The sequence below is a fragment of the Salvelinus fontinalis genome, chromosome 27 (assembly GCF_029448725.1).
Source record: "Salvelinus fontinalis isolate EN_2023a chromosome 27, ASM2944872v1, whole genome shotgun sequence".
NCBI lineage: Eukaryota > Metazoa > Chordata > Actinopteri > Salmoniformes > Salmonidae > Salvelinus > Salvelinus fontinalis.
In genome coordinates, this window is record NC_074691.1 from 17,344,092 (window position 1) to 17,358,310 (window position 14,219).

The 14,219-nt window shown below is 39.9% G+C and overlaps 1 protein-coding gene and 1 non-coding gene across 2 annotated transcripts in view; one reads left to right on the forward strand and one right to left on the reverse strand.

The window, feature by feature from the left end:
- Positions 1-2,564, forward strand: part of LOC129825178 (tumor necrosis factor receptor superfamily member 21-like) — a 41,207-nt gene extending 38,643 nt beyond the window's left edge. Inside the window, exon 6 of the mRNA XM_055885061.1 lies at positions 21-2,564. Within this exon, the coding sequence (XP_055741036.1) occupies positions 21-250 (230 nt within the window). The 3' untranslated portion in view covers positions 251-2,564. The remainder of the gene's footprint in view (positions 1-20) is intronic.
- On the reverse strand, positions 1,180-1,232 carry LOC129825733 (U7 small nuclear RNA). The gene has a single exon (XR_008754933.1). It is a non-coding gene; the product is annotated as a U7 small nuclear RNA (small nuclear RNA).
- Positions 2,565-14,219: the final 11,655 nt, after the last annotated feature.

Genomic DNA, 14,219 nt, shown 5'->3' on the forward strand with positions numbered 1-14,219 from the left:
CTCTCCTCTGTGACTTCCAGAGAAGAAAGACACGGTGCTGCGTCAGGTCCGGCTGGACCCGTGCGACTTGCAGCCCATCTTCGACGACATGCTGCACATCCTAAACCTTGACGAGCTGCACGTCATCGAGGCGATCCCCATGGCAGAGGACAAACTGGATCGCCTCTTCGAGATTGCCGGGGTCAAGAGCCAGGAAGCCAGCCAGACCCTGCTGGACTCGGTCTACAGCCACCTGCCTGACCTCCTATAGGCCCACTGCTGTGATGCTACAGACCTATACTGTGGTCAGGGGACGCCCCACTTCCTTCTGCTGCAAATCCCTCCTTTTCGGTGTGGCTTCCTCCTCTCCCCACCCCCACAAATACTCTTAGGTAAGCTAGTGAGATGCTGCTTGATTCTGGATAGTCGTCTACACGCCTTCATGACCGCCAATCGGCTATCCTCCATTCCTAGCAGCCTGACTTAATCCCCCACTAATACCATGGTCAGGGAGCCTCCCTTTTTTTTCACCTTTATTTAACCAGGTAGGCTAGTTGAGAACAAGTTCTCATTTACAACTGCGACCTGGCAGTTGTAAATTCTCTCTCTTCTCTCTCTATGATCCTGCACGCTCTCACCCCCAGGCCAGACCATACAGCCACATGCCTGACCTCTTGAAGGCCCCCCCCCCCCACACACACACAGCCCCCCATGGGGAGCCTGCCTACCTGGAGGAAGGGCAGGACAGAGTGGCCAGGCTCTGTAACCCAGCCTGGAGTTCTGGACAGACATAGCACCACCATCACCATTATGCTCATTAAACCATAGCTATTGCCCTTGTGTCAATGTAGCATTAAACAAGTGTTCTCTTTACATTTTTGAGATTGTTGTGGGTGTGTCATCCAGTGCTATAAACCCATATTTATGCAAGCAAACTTCAACAACACACTCTCATGCACAATGCCTATAAATGTCAAACATCCCACATGAAGAAATACTATAGTCTACACTATGGTAGGAATACTACAGTATTCACTGTAGTGTTTTTGCTAACTTTACTGTAGTATTTACAGTTTACTATAGTATAAATACTGTAGTAAAAACAAACAGTAGTGTATACTATATTAATTACGGTAATGTTTTTGCAGACTGTAGTATGTACTGTAGTGTTTTTGTTGTATTATCTTTGACATAGAAGTGGGGGGCATTCTCCTTGAAGAAACCTACTAGAGAAATACTAAGAGCAAATTTTCCATAACCTGTAGGTAGTGCTGGGTTCTGACACGGAGAGTTCAGATCTTCTACTCTTTTCTATAACCATAGGGAACACAATATATGGTCTAAACTTGGCATGTAGGTTTCAAACTTACGGGTGGCCCAAATTGGGACATGGGGGAGGGGAATGGGCAGTATGTACAAATGATATACTGTAGTATATACTACAGTTTAAAATATTTTATTTTGTGGACTGTAGCATTTTTGCTGACTTTTTTGTTGTATTTACTAGTGCTTTTTTGTGTATAATACTGTAGTATTTATTATAGTATTCTACAGTGCTACAAAATTCTATACTAAGTCCTACACATGATCGAGGGATACTACAGTGTATACAATTTTATAGTATACTACAGTTTACTACATACTTCTATAGTAAATACTGTAGTATTCTAGAACAAACTGTAGTATTTTTTTATGAGGGACACTACGACACACACTCATGATGCACAATGTCTTACACTAATAGTATGTAATATGATTGATGCACTAATTATTGTTCTTTGAGTAACATAACCATTTCATCTGTATGCATTCTGCCATATGTGCTTCAATGTCTCTTTGAAATGCTGTTTACTTACATGTCACACATATTTTTTTTCTACATTTATTTTGAGTATTACCATTTCTGTTTTTTTAGCTTTTTGATTTCTTAGCAACTATGTTTGTCATGATTTCAAGGGCATTCTGATATGTCCCAGCTTGGTGTAATGAGACCATCTTACTGGATGTAAGATATGCATAGTTGCTCCATATTCTACTTGAATCGGACAGTCATCTTCTGGATTGTGGTACTTGATTAAAAAATAACAATGTACAACTATAGTTCCTTTTAAATTCAACATCTTAAAAAAAGCACCACCAAAAAACATGTTGCTGTGAAGTGCCAGTATTCAACTCACAGATGTTAGGAAAGGAACACAGACTGACTTTTTGCCAAGCCAATCATATCAAGCTATTCTGGTGCTAGACTTGAAATTCTCTATTTGGGCATAATACCAGGATGATATGGGGGGCTTTCAGGACAATCGCTACTAAAGTATTCTGGACTTTGCGAAGGGTAAAATAGATGCAGCTGCTCTGGACTTTGTTGGACTGAATTGAAGTGTTGTTTGAGCTGTCCACATCGCTGTTGGGTCTAATGTAGGAGTGTGAAGGTAAGCATATAGAACGAGTCTGAAACGTTGAAGTTGAGGTATACTGTACATGTACTCTGGTGGCTGTTTTTAAAACATAACACGTGTAACCAGTACATTTACTATTATGTAAAATCTTAAATCAACCAATTAAAGTTAAAACGTTTGTCATAATGTGGAGTGTGTGTCATACTTACTGTATCTCTCTTTCAGCAAGAATTTGTTACAGTAAACAGGTTTCCATGTAACCTTTTTATGCGAGTTATAACGACACAAGGCGAGACTCAGATCCAGACACAGGCGGCAGATGGTTTGACCTCTGATATTTATTATAGTCCAAGGGGTAGGCAAAAGACAGGTCGGGGACAGGCAAGAGTTCATAGCCAAGTCAGAGTCCAAAACGGTAAAAGGCGGAAGGCAGGCTCGAGGTCAGGGGCAGGCAGAGTGGTACGGCAGGCTGGCTCAGTCAGGACAGGCAAGGGTCAGAACCAGGAGGACGAGAAAAACAGAGACTTGGGGAAAAACAGGACCTAAGAGAAAAACGCTGGTTGACTTGGCAATAAAAGGCAAATTAATTACTTAAAAATCATACAATGTGATTTTCTGGATTTTTGTTTTAGATTCCGTCTCTCACAGTTGAAGTGTACCTATGATAAAAAATTACAGACCTCTACATGCTTTGTAAGTAGGAAAACCTACAAAATCGGCAGTGTGTCAAATACTTGTTCTCCCCACTGTATATAGACAGGTGTGTGCCAATCCAAGTTATGTCCAATCAATTAAATTGTAGGACCAAGTTGTAGAACCAAGTTGTAGAAACATCTCAAGGATGATAAATGGAAACAGGATGCACCTGAGCTCAATTTCGAGTCTCATAACAAAGTGTCTGAATTCTTATGTAAATAAGGTATTTCTGTTTTAAAGAATTTGCAAAAATTTCTAAATACCTGTTTTTGCTTTGTCATTATGGGGATTGATGAGGGAAAAAATGATTACATCAATTTTAAAGTAAGGCTGTAACGTAACAAAATGTGGAAAAAGGGAAGGGGTCTGAATGCTTTCCTAATGCTCTGTATCTATACCGAACACAAATATGAACGCAAACTGCAACAATTTCAAAGATTTTACTGAGTTACAGTTACATATGAGGAAATCAATCGATTGACATAAATTCATTAGGCCCAAATCTATGGATTTCGCAAGATTGGGAATATAAACTCAGCAAAAAAGAAACGTCCTCTCACTGTCAACTGCGTTTATTTTCAGCAAACTGTGTAAAATGTGTAAAAATGTGTAAATATTTGTATGAACATAACAAGATTCAACAACTGAGACATAAACTGAACATGTTCCACAGACATGTGACTAACAGAAATGGAAAAATGTGTCCCTGAACAAAGGGGGGGTCAAAATCAAAGTAACAGTCAGTATCTGGTGTGGCCACCAGCTGCATTAAGTACTGCCGTGCATCTCCTCCTCATAGACTGCACCATATTTGCCAGTTCTTGCTGTGAGATGTTACCTCACTCTTCCACCAAGGCACCTACAAGTTCCTGGATATTTCTGGGGGGAATGGCCCTAGCCCTCACCCTCCGATCCAACAGGTCCCAGACGTGCTCAATGGGATTGAGATCCGGGCTCTTTGCTGGCCATGGCAAAACACTGACATTCTTGTCTAGCAGGAAATCACGCACAGAACGAGCAGTATGGCTGGTGGCATTGTCATGCTGGAGGGTCATGTCAGGATGAGCCTACAGGAAGGGTACCACATGATGGAGAATGATGTCTTCCCTGTAACGCACAGCATTGAGATTGCCTGCAATGCCATGTGCATTCAAATTGCCATCAATAAAATGCCATTGTGTTCGTTGTCCGTAGCTTATGCCTGCCCATAACATAAGCCCACCGTCACCATGAGCGCTTGACATCAGCAAATCACTCGTGCACACAACGCCATACAGTGCCTTGCAAAAGTATTCATCACCCTTATAGTTTTTCCTATTTTGTTGCATTACAACCTGTAATTTGAACAGATTTTTATTTGGATTTCATGTAATGGACATACACAAAATAGTCTAAATTGGTGAAGTGAAATGAAAAAAATAACTTGTTACAAAAAAATAGAAAAAATAGAAAATGGAAAAGTGGTGCTTGCATATGTATTCAACCCCTTTGCTATGAAGCCCCTAGATAAAATCTGGTGCGACCAATTACCTTCAAAAGTCACATAATTAGTTAAAGTTGAAGTCAGAAGTTTACATACATTTAGGTTGGAGTCATTAAAACTAGTTTTTCAACCACTCCACAAATTTCTTGTTAACAAACTATAGTTTTGTCAAGTTGGTTAGGACATCTACTTTGTGCATGACACAAGTAATTTGTCCAACAATTGTTTACAGACAGATTATTTCACTTATAATTCACTGTATCACAATTCCAGTGCGTCAGAAGTTTACATACACTAAGCTGACTGTGCCTTTAAACAGCTTGGAAAATTCCAAACAATTATGTCATGGCTTTAGAAGCTTCTGATAGGCTAATTGACATCATTTGAGTCAATTGGAGGTGTACCTGTGGATGTATTTCAAGGCCTACCTTCAAACTCAGTGCCTCTTTGCTTGACATCATGAGAAAATCAAAAGAAATCAGCCAAGACCTAAGAAAAATGTTTGTAAACCTCCACAGGTCTGGTTCATCCTTGAGAGCAATTTCCAAACACCTGAAGGTACCACGTTCATCTGTACAAACAATAGTACGCAAGTATAAACACCATGGGACCATTCGGCCATCATGCCGCTCAGGAAGGAGACGTGTTCTGTCTCCTAGAGATGAACGCACTTTGGTGCGAAAAGTGCACATCAATCCCAGAACAACAACAAAGGACCTTGTGAAGATGCTGGAGGAAACAGGTACAAAAGTATCTATATCCACAGTAAAACGAGTCCTATATCGACATAACCTGAAAGGCCACTCAGCAAGGAAGAAGCCACTGCTCCAAAACCGCCATAAAAAAGCCAGACTACAGTTTGCAGCTGCGCATGGGGACAAATATCGTACTTTTTGGAGAAATGTCCTCTGGTCTGATGAAAGAAAAATAGAACTGTATGGCCATAATGACCATCGTTATGTCTGGAGGAAAAAGGGGGTGGCTTGCAAGCTGAAGAACACCATCCCAACCATGAAGCACTGGGGGTGGTAGCATCATGTTGTGGGGGTGCTTTGCTGCAGGAGGGACTGGTGCACTTCACAAAACAGATGGCATCATGAGGTAGAAAAATTATGTGGATATATTGAAGCAACATCTCAAGACATCAGTCAGGAAGGTCGCAAATGGGTCTTCCAAATGGACAATGACCCCAAGCATACATCCAAAGTTGTGGCAAAATGGCTTAAGGACAACCAAGTCAAGGTATTGGAGTGGCCATCACAAAGCCCTGACCTCAATCCTATTCGCGTGTGCGAGCAAGGAGGCCTACAAACCTGACTCAGTTACACAAGCTGTGTCAGGATGAATGGGCCAAAATTCACCCAACTTATTGTGGGAAGATTGTGGAAGGCTACACGAAACATTTGACCCAAGTGTAGCAATTTATAGGAAATGCTACCAAATACTAATTGAGTGTATGGAAACGTCTGACCCACTGAGTATGTGGTGAAAGAAATAGAATCTGAAATAAATCATTCTCTCTACAATTATTCTGACATTTCACATTCTTAAAATAAAGTGGTGATCCTAACTGACCTAAGACAGGGAATTTTTACTAGGATTAAATGTCAGGAATTGTGAAAAACTGAGTTTAAATGTATTTGGCTAAGGTGTATGTACACTTCCGACTTTAACTGTAAATAAAGTCCACCTGTGTGCAATCTATGTGTCACATGATTTTTCACATGATCTCAGTATATATACACCTGTTCCAAAAGGCCCAAGAGTCTGCAACACCACTAAGCAAGGGGCACCACCCAGTAAGGTGCACCATGAAGACCAAAGACCTCTCCAAACAGGTCAGGGACAAAGTTGTGGAGAAGTACAGATCAGGGTTGGGTTATAAAAAATATCAGAAACTTTGAACATCCCACAGAGCACCATTAAATCAATTATTTAAAAAATGGAAAGAAATTGGCACCACAACAAACCTGCGAAGAGAGGGCCGCCGACCAAAACTTACAGGCCAGGCAAGGAGGGCATTAATCAGAGAGGCAACAGACGAAAGATAACCCTGAAGGAGTTGCAAAGCTCCAAAGTGGAGATTGGAGTATCTGTCCATAGGACCACTTTAAGCCATACACTCCACAGAGCTGGGCTTAACAGAAGAGTGGCCAAAAAAAGCCGTTGCTTAAAGAAAGAAATAAGCACACATTCCAGAGATTTAAGACTGGGACGGAGGTTCACCTTCCAACAGGACAATGACCCGAAGCATACTGCTAAAGCAACACTCGAGTGGTTTAAGGGGACACATTTAAATGTCTTAGAATGGCCTAGTCAAAGCCCAGACCTCAATCCAATTCAGAATCTGTTGCATGACTTAAATATTGCGGTACACCAGCAGAACCCATCCAACTTGAAGGAGCTGGAGCAGTTTGCCTTAAAGACTGTGAAAAAATCCCAGTGTCTAGATGTGGCAAGCTTATAGAGACATACCCCAAGAGACTTGCAGCTGTAATTGCTGGCAAAGGTGGCTCTATAAAGTATTGACTTTGGGGGGTGAATAGTTATACACGCTCAAGTTCTGTTTTTTTGTCTAATTTCTTGTTTCACAATAAAAAAGTATTTTGCATCTTCAAAGTGGTAGGCATGTTGTGTAAATGAAATGATACAAACCCCCAAAGTATCAATTTTAATTCCAAGTTGTAAGGCAACAAAATAGGAAAAATGCCAAGGGGGTGAATACTTTCGCAAGCCACTGTACACATGATCTCTGGTTGTGAGGAATGGTGGACGTACTGCCAAATTCTCTAAAACGACAGTGGTAGAGAAATTAACATGACATTGTCTCTCGCCATTCGAGTAATTGTGAATCCGAACCCTAAATTCTTGTCCACAGGTACAAGGTGGTAAAGATGGCGGACTGAACGTAGCTATGTAGACCAACTCAAGATAAAAACATAATTTTCAATATCGGTAAATTAGACTAAATATTAGCACTACACAATCTGGTGGGTGATAACCTTCAATCTGGATAACAACACAAAACAAGTCTTAAGACTAGAGAAATGTATAAACAAATATTACGAAAACAAGCAACACCCAAACATGATGGAGAGTAAGACGGGAACCTATTTCAAAACGAAAACGTGACTCTTCTACAGACACAGACAATTTAATATTTTCACCACTGGAAATGGTAAAGGTCGAAACCGATCTGTTAAAATCAATAAATGACAAACTGGGTATACTTGAACTAGTCAGTAAGGATATAAAAGAGTTGAAGGCAAGCCTCGAGATAAGTGATGAAAAAGCTGCGACATTGGAGAAAGACACAAACAAGCTAATGGGACAGTCAATAAGATTGAAAGCGAAGTTAATGAACTTAAAAAGGAGAACACCATTCTGAGAGAAGCTTTACTTAACATACAGACTAGATCCATGAGAGAGAATCTGGTACTTACAGGCATCCAAGAGAAAGAAGGAGAAGTTCCTGAATCTGTAGTTAGAGAGTTCCCCCTTACAGCGCTTCGCATTCCACGCGAAACTATTGACAAAATCTAACTCAAACGTGTACACCGCTTCGGACAGAGAGGGAAGAGGTATGAATGCCCAATCGTTGCCAAATTTACTTTCTTTAAAGATAAAATAATGGTTAAAAGCCTGGGTAAAAGACTTGCTGGCACGGAAATTGTCATGAATGACCAATTCCCGAAGGAAATTGTAGAATGGCGTAAAGTTCTGAATCCAATTTTCAAGGAAAATAGATTAAAAGAGAAACGGGTAGCTCTCGTCATTGATAAACTATATATTGATAACCAGTTGTTTCGTCGATAAACTATATATTGATAACCAGTTGTTCAAAGACACAAATTAAAAATTACAAAGTTCTTATAGACGAGGCAAATAATGAAACACAATTCTTGCCCACTTATTGATTGTAATAATATAACAAAAAATATTGCTTTCTATATGTTCAAATATAACTAATTGGAACACACTGTCACTAATTCAACATGGTGAAGATAAAAACTCAGTAAACAGAAGGCACATTATGTGTGGATGGTGTGGTGTGTGTTTGTTGGTGTTTGGGAAAGTGTGAGGTTGAGTGAAAGGAAACGGTTGCAGATCCCAGTACCAATGTATTGCTGTGAGCAGGGTTTGCTTTCAATGTTGTTCGGATGAGAGATATACTTTTTATAATGAATTATACATCTTATTTATTTATCTATTGTCCTATCATGATGGAACAGCGTTTTAAAATAAATTATACATTTAATTTATTTATTGTCCTGGAATTGGGAACTACATTTTTAAAATAAATTATACATTTTATTTATTTATGATCCTATATTGATGGAACGGACCACAACCCTATACCCTAGACACCCACCTGAATGACCCAGATACTAAGGAGAAGTCCCTAACTATTTTATGGGCCTGCTGTAAGCGGTCTCAATACAGCCAAAATGAGGTCAGAGACCTAGAGCAGCACTGCCCCCTCAAGATTCTGAGCCTGCTTGGCAGGGTTGGTCCTGCAAAGTCAAAGCCCCCTAAAGGGAGAGCATACTATACAAGGAAATTCTCAAAGCTGCTAATGAGAACCTTGACGGCCTTGTACCTATCCCGTGGGGATTCCGGTGGGGTGACCCCACCCAGGCAGTGGCAGTGCTGGCAACACTAGCTGCAGTAACCCATGGGGAGGGGGTCACACTCGGACATTCAGAGAGGGGGTATATTATTGTGGCACTGGTGGCACAAAATCAAAAGTCTGACTTCACGGAGATGCTTGGGAATATGGTCAATACGGGGGACTATGTTGTGTGTGTATTTCAGGGAAAGGGGGTATATCTGACCATCCATCATCTAGGACGTGGCAATGGGTAATCAAATCTCCCCATTTCTGCCCAATTTTTTGCACAGTTTTGCAGACATTCTCATACAGCTGCAACTGTATATGCATTCGTAAATCAAGACCTTTCTTGAGTTGGGCTCTGGGATGGTGCAACTGTTGAGAATGTGAGTCTATGACTGTGTGGGGGAAATGCGTTGAGTGTGTATGAGTGTGTATGAGTATGTATGAGTGTGTATGAGTGTGTGGGTGTATGTGTGTATCCCACAACTATTGCAAGGGAGTTAAAGATGTTATGGGCAATATAGGATGATTCACAATAATTGTTTGCTAATATAATAATTGCTTGCAATAACATAATTTTGGTAATGGCGAGACTGGTGAGAGGTAAAATCATTTGAATAAATTGCCTACATTACTACAAATATGAATAGCTAATTATGGAAAATAAGATAAACAGGATTTTTTAGATGTATATATATTTTTTTAATGGTTATATTACATAAATCGAGGTGAGGGCGATGGAAATGCATTTGGCGGTTGATCTACTTCTGTTCTGTGAGTGGCACTGTGTGCTCTTTTCGAAGAATGGATCCCGGTCTCTCCAGGACCTTGGGATCCGGGGAGTCGGGGGTGGTCTGCCGGGCATTGGGATGACAACCCAACTCGGGATGAGGAGGGCTTTTAGTGGGTGGAATAGTGGGGACCAATTGGAGGTTTACTTAGTAGCAATGCAAATATCATGGTACAGCTATATAGACACTCAATCACCATGTTACTTTTTAATGGTACGTTTACAAACATAGATTTTGATAAAAATAATTGAAAGTTGTGTCTCATGGTAAGTGGTGAAATAAGTATAGCCAGTTATAATTGTAATGGCTTAGCAGATAATAAGAAAAGACGATCAGTATTTACCTGGCTAAAAGAGAAGGAATATAATATCTATTGTTTACAGGAAACTCATTCAACAATTTTAGATGAAGTTTTGTGGAATATGGACTGGGGGAAGGGCAAAATAAATTTCTCCCATGGGCAAAGAAATTCAAAAGGGGTGATGGTATTAATTAGCAGTCATTTTGATCCAAATGTGCAAATTGTCCAAACAGATCATCAAGGTAGATGGATTATTTTCATATTTTATTGGATAATAAACAGAAATGGCTTATTAATCTATACGGTCCAAATAACGATGATCCAAGCTTCTTTGAAAATATATATCAAACTTTATCAACTCTACAAGCAACACTAGACTCTATTATTACGGTGGGAGATTTTAATACGGTTTTAAACACCTTCATGGACCGTAAAGGAAATCACTCTACAAACTATCACCCTCAAGCACTTAAGGAAGTCAAGGATATATTGGAATTAGTGGATATATGGAGGCTTAACTACCCTGACCTAGTCAGATATACATGGCGGAGGCTTAATTAAGCTAGTCGTCTTGATTAATTTCTTATGTTATTCTCTCTGGCACCAAAAGTTTTTAAAAGTATTGATAGGGGACAGAATGCGGTCGGATCATCACATAATTGGCATATATATTACTCTTACAGAATTTCCACGTGGGCGAGGATATTGGAAATTTAATCAAAACCTACTAGATGATAAATTGTTTATACGTAACTAGTACAGAAGAATGTATAACTGACTTGTTCAGACATAACATAGGCACAGCAGATCCCCATATTGTATGGGACACTTTTAAATGTGCCTTTAGAGGCTATGCAATTCAGTACTCATCTACAAAACAAAAGCAATATAGATCAAAAGAGTCCATATTAAGAAAGGAAATTGAAGGACTAGCAGTACAGTTAGATAGCAATAAAAACTGTACCAAAAGGAGGAAAAACGAGGAAAAACAAAGAGAGATGGAGGAACTTATTCAAGAAAGATTCAGTGTAATATATTAAAAAAAATAAAGCAAACTGGATGGAATATGGGGAAAAATGCACCAATTTCTTTTTCAATCTTCAACATAGAAACGCTACCAAAAAAAATATATTGAAACTTATTACAAATGATGGAGTCACGTATGATTCACTGAATGGAGCTCACAGATTGAACAAAGGTGTCATTGTACGCTGACGGTTCATGTTTTCTTATAAAACCACAATTAGAATCCCTACACAGCCTCATAGAGGATCTAGATACTTTTGCTAACCTCTCTGGATTAAGCGTTCTAATCACACCGGTTTCAGCGTACGCTGCAGGGACCATTGTAGAAAGATCACACCCGTTTGTTTGTACGTGTGAAAAGGTTAAACTGTCAAGAGGCGTAAAACAAGGTTGTCCGCTATCAGCATATCTATGTATTATTGCATTAAAGAACATAAATGGTTAAAGAAAATGTAGATAAATAAAAACATATACCAATTTCATCTAAGGACCAAAAAATTGACAGCTGTGCCATATAAATTGCAAAATAGTTGGGAAGAGATTTTTGATGTACCCATTCAATGGCACATGGTTTATGAATTGAAATGCAAAACAACGCCGGATTCAAAACTTCACGTTTTTCTATTGAAATTATTACACAAAATTCTTGCAACCAATAGAATGTTATCTATATGGGGGATACAATCTTCCCAGCTCTGCAGATTTTGCTGTGAGGAGGCAGAGTCATTAGATCATTTATTTTGGTACTGTCCATATGTAGCTCGTTTTTGGTCACAGGTCCAGGAATGGCTGTAGAATTGCAAGATTTGCCTAGAACTAACGCTGCAGATAGCAATACTGGGTGATTTGAAAAGCCATAGTCAATCAATCAATAAGATAATAATTATTTTAGCAAAAATGTCTATCTTTAATTTACAATCAGTAGAAGCTATGAGAATAGAAAAGTTTAGTACTTTTGTGAAGCATCCCAGCACAGTTGAAAAATATATGGCAAATCGAATTCCAAAATGGATGGTGTTAAGAGATAGATGGGAGGGGTTGAATGGAGCTGAAGGGGGACTAATAACAAGATAACCAATGTAAAACATACGGGGTCTGTAAAATGTACAGTTAAAGTTGGAAGTTTACATACACCTTAGCCAAATACAATTAAACTCAGTTTTTCACAATTCCTGACATTTAATCCTAGTAAAAATTCCCTGTCTTAGGTCAGTTAGGATCACCACTTTATTTTAAGAATGTGAAATGTCAGAATAATAGTAGAGAGAATGATTTATTTCAGCTTTTATTTCTTTCATCACATTCACAGTGGGTGAAAAGTTTACATACACTCAATTAGTATTTGGTAGCATTGCCTTTAAATTGCTTAACTTGGGTCAAATGTTTCGGGTAGCCTTCCACAAGCTTCCCACAATAAGTTGGGTGAATGTTGGCCCATTCCTCCTGACAGAGCTGGTGTAACTGAGTCAGGTTTGTAGGCCTCCTTGCTCGCACACGCTTTTTCAGTTCTGCCCACACATTTTCTATAGGATTGAGGTCAGGGCTTTGTGATGGCCACTCCAATAACTTGACTTTGTTGTCCTTAAGCCATTTTGCCACAACTTTGGAAGTATGCTTGGGGTCATTGTCCATTTAGAAGACCCATTTGCAAGCAAGCTTTAACTTCCTGACTGATGTCTTGTGATGTTGCTTCAATATATCCACATAATTTTTCTCCCTCATGATGCCATCTATTTTGTGAAGTGCACCAGTCCCTCCTGCAGCAAAGCACCCCCACAACATGATGCTGCCACCCCCGTGCTTCACGGTTGGGATGGTGTTCTTCAGCTTACAAGTGTCCCCCTTTTTCCTCCAAACATAAAGATGGTCATTATGGCCAAAAAGTTAAATTTTTGGTTCATCAGACCAGAGGAGATTTCTCCAAAAAGTACAATCTTTGTCCCCATGTGCAGCTGCAAACCGTAGTATGGCTTTTTATTGGCAGTTTTGGAGCAGTAGCTTCTTCCTTAATGAGCGGCCTTTCAGGTTGTTGATATAGGACTCGTTTTACTGTGGATATAGATACTTTTGTACCCATCACCTCCAGTATCTTCACAAGGTCCTTTGTTGTTGTTCTGGGATTGATGTGCATTTTTCGCACCAAAGTATGTTCATCTCTAGGAGACAGAACGCGTCTCCTTCCTGAGCGGTAGGACGGCTGCGTGGTCCCATGGTGTTCATACTTGCGTACTATTGTTTGTACAGATGAACGTGGTACCTTCAGGCGTTTGGAAATTGCTCCCACGGATGAACCAGACTTGTGGAGGTCTACAATTTTTTTCAGAGGTCTTGGCTGATTTCTTTTGATTTTCCCATGATGTCAAGCAAAGAGGCACTGAGTTTGAAGGTAGGCCTTGAAATACATCCACAGGTACACCTCCAATTGACTCAAATTATGTCAATTAGCCTATCAAAAGCTTCTAAAGCCATGACATCATTTTCTGGAACTTTCCAATCTGTTTAAAATGCAGGCGGCGTATTGAGTAGCCAGATAAAATGTGCCCATTTCAAACGGCCTCGTACTCAATTCTTGCTTGTACAATATGCATATTATTATTACTATTGGATAGAAAACACTCTAGTTTCTAAAACCGTTTGAATTATTTCTCTGAGTGAAACAGAAATCCTTCTGCAGCACTTTTCCTGACCAGGTGGTGGAATGTCAGAAATCGATGCTCTGTTCAACTGCATACCTATACATGGGCGTGATACGTAAGAGTCTACATACACTTCATATGCCTTCCCCTGGTTGTCAAGATGCGGTGAGAGAAGAAATTTCGTGTCTATCTTGGTCTGAGGTGGAATAAAAGGTCTTTGTTTGACGTGACCGTCCATATCCTGTTTCTGGAGCGCGCGAAAAAGGACATGGATATGCCTTCTGTTTAGCTGC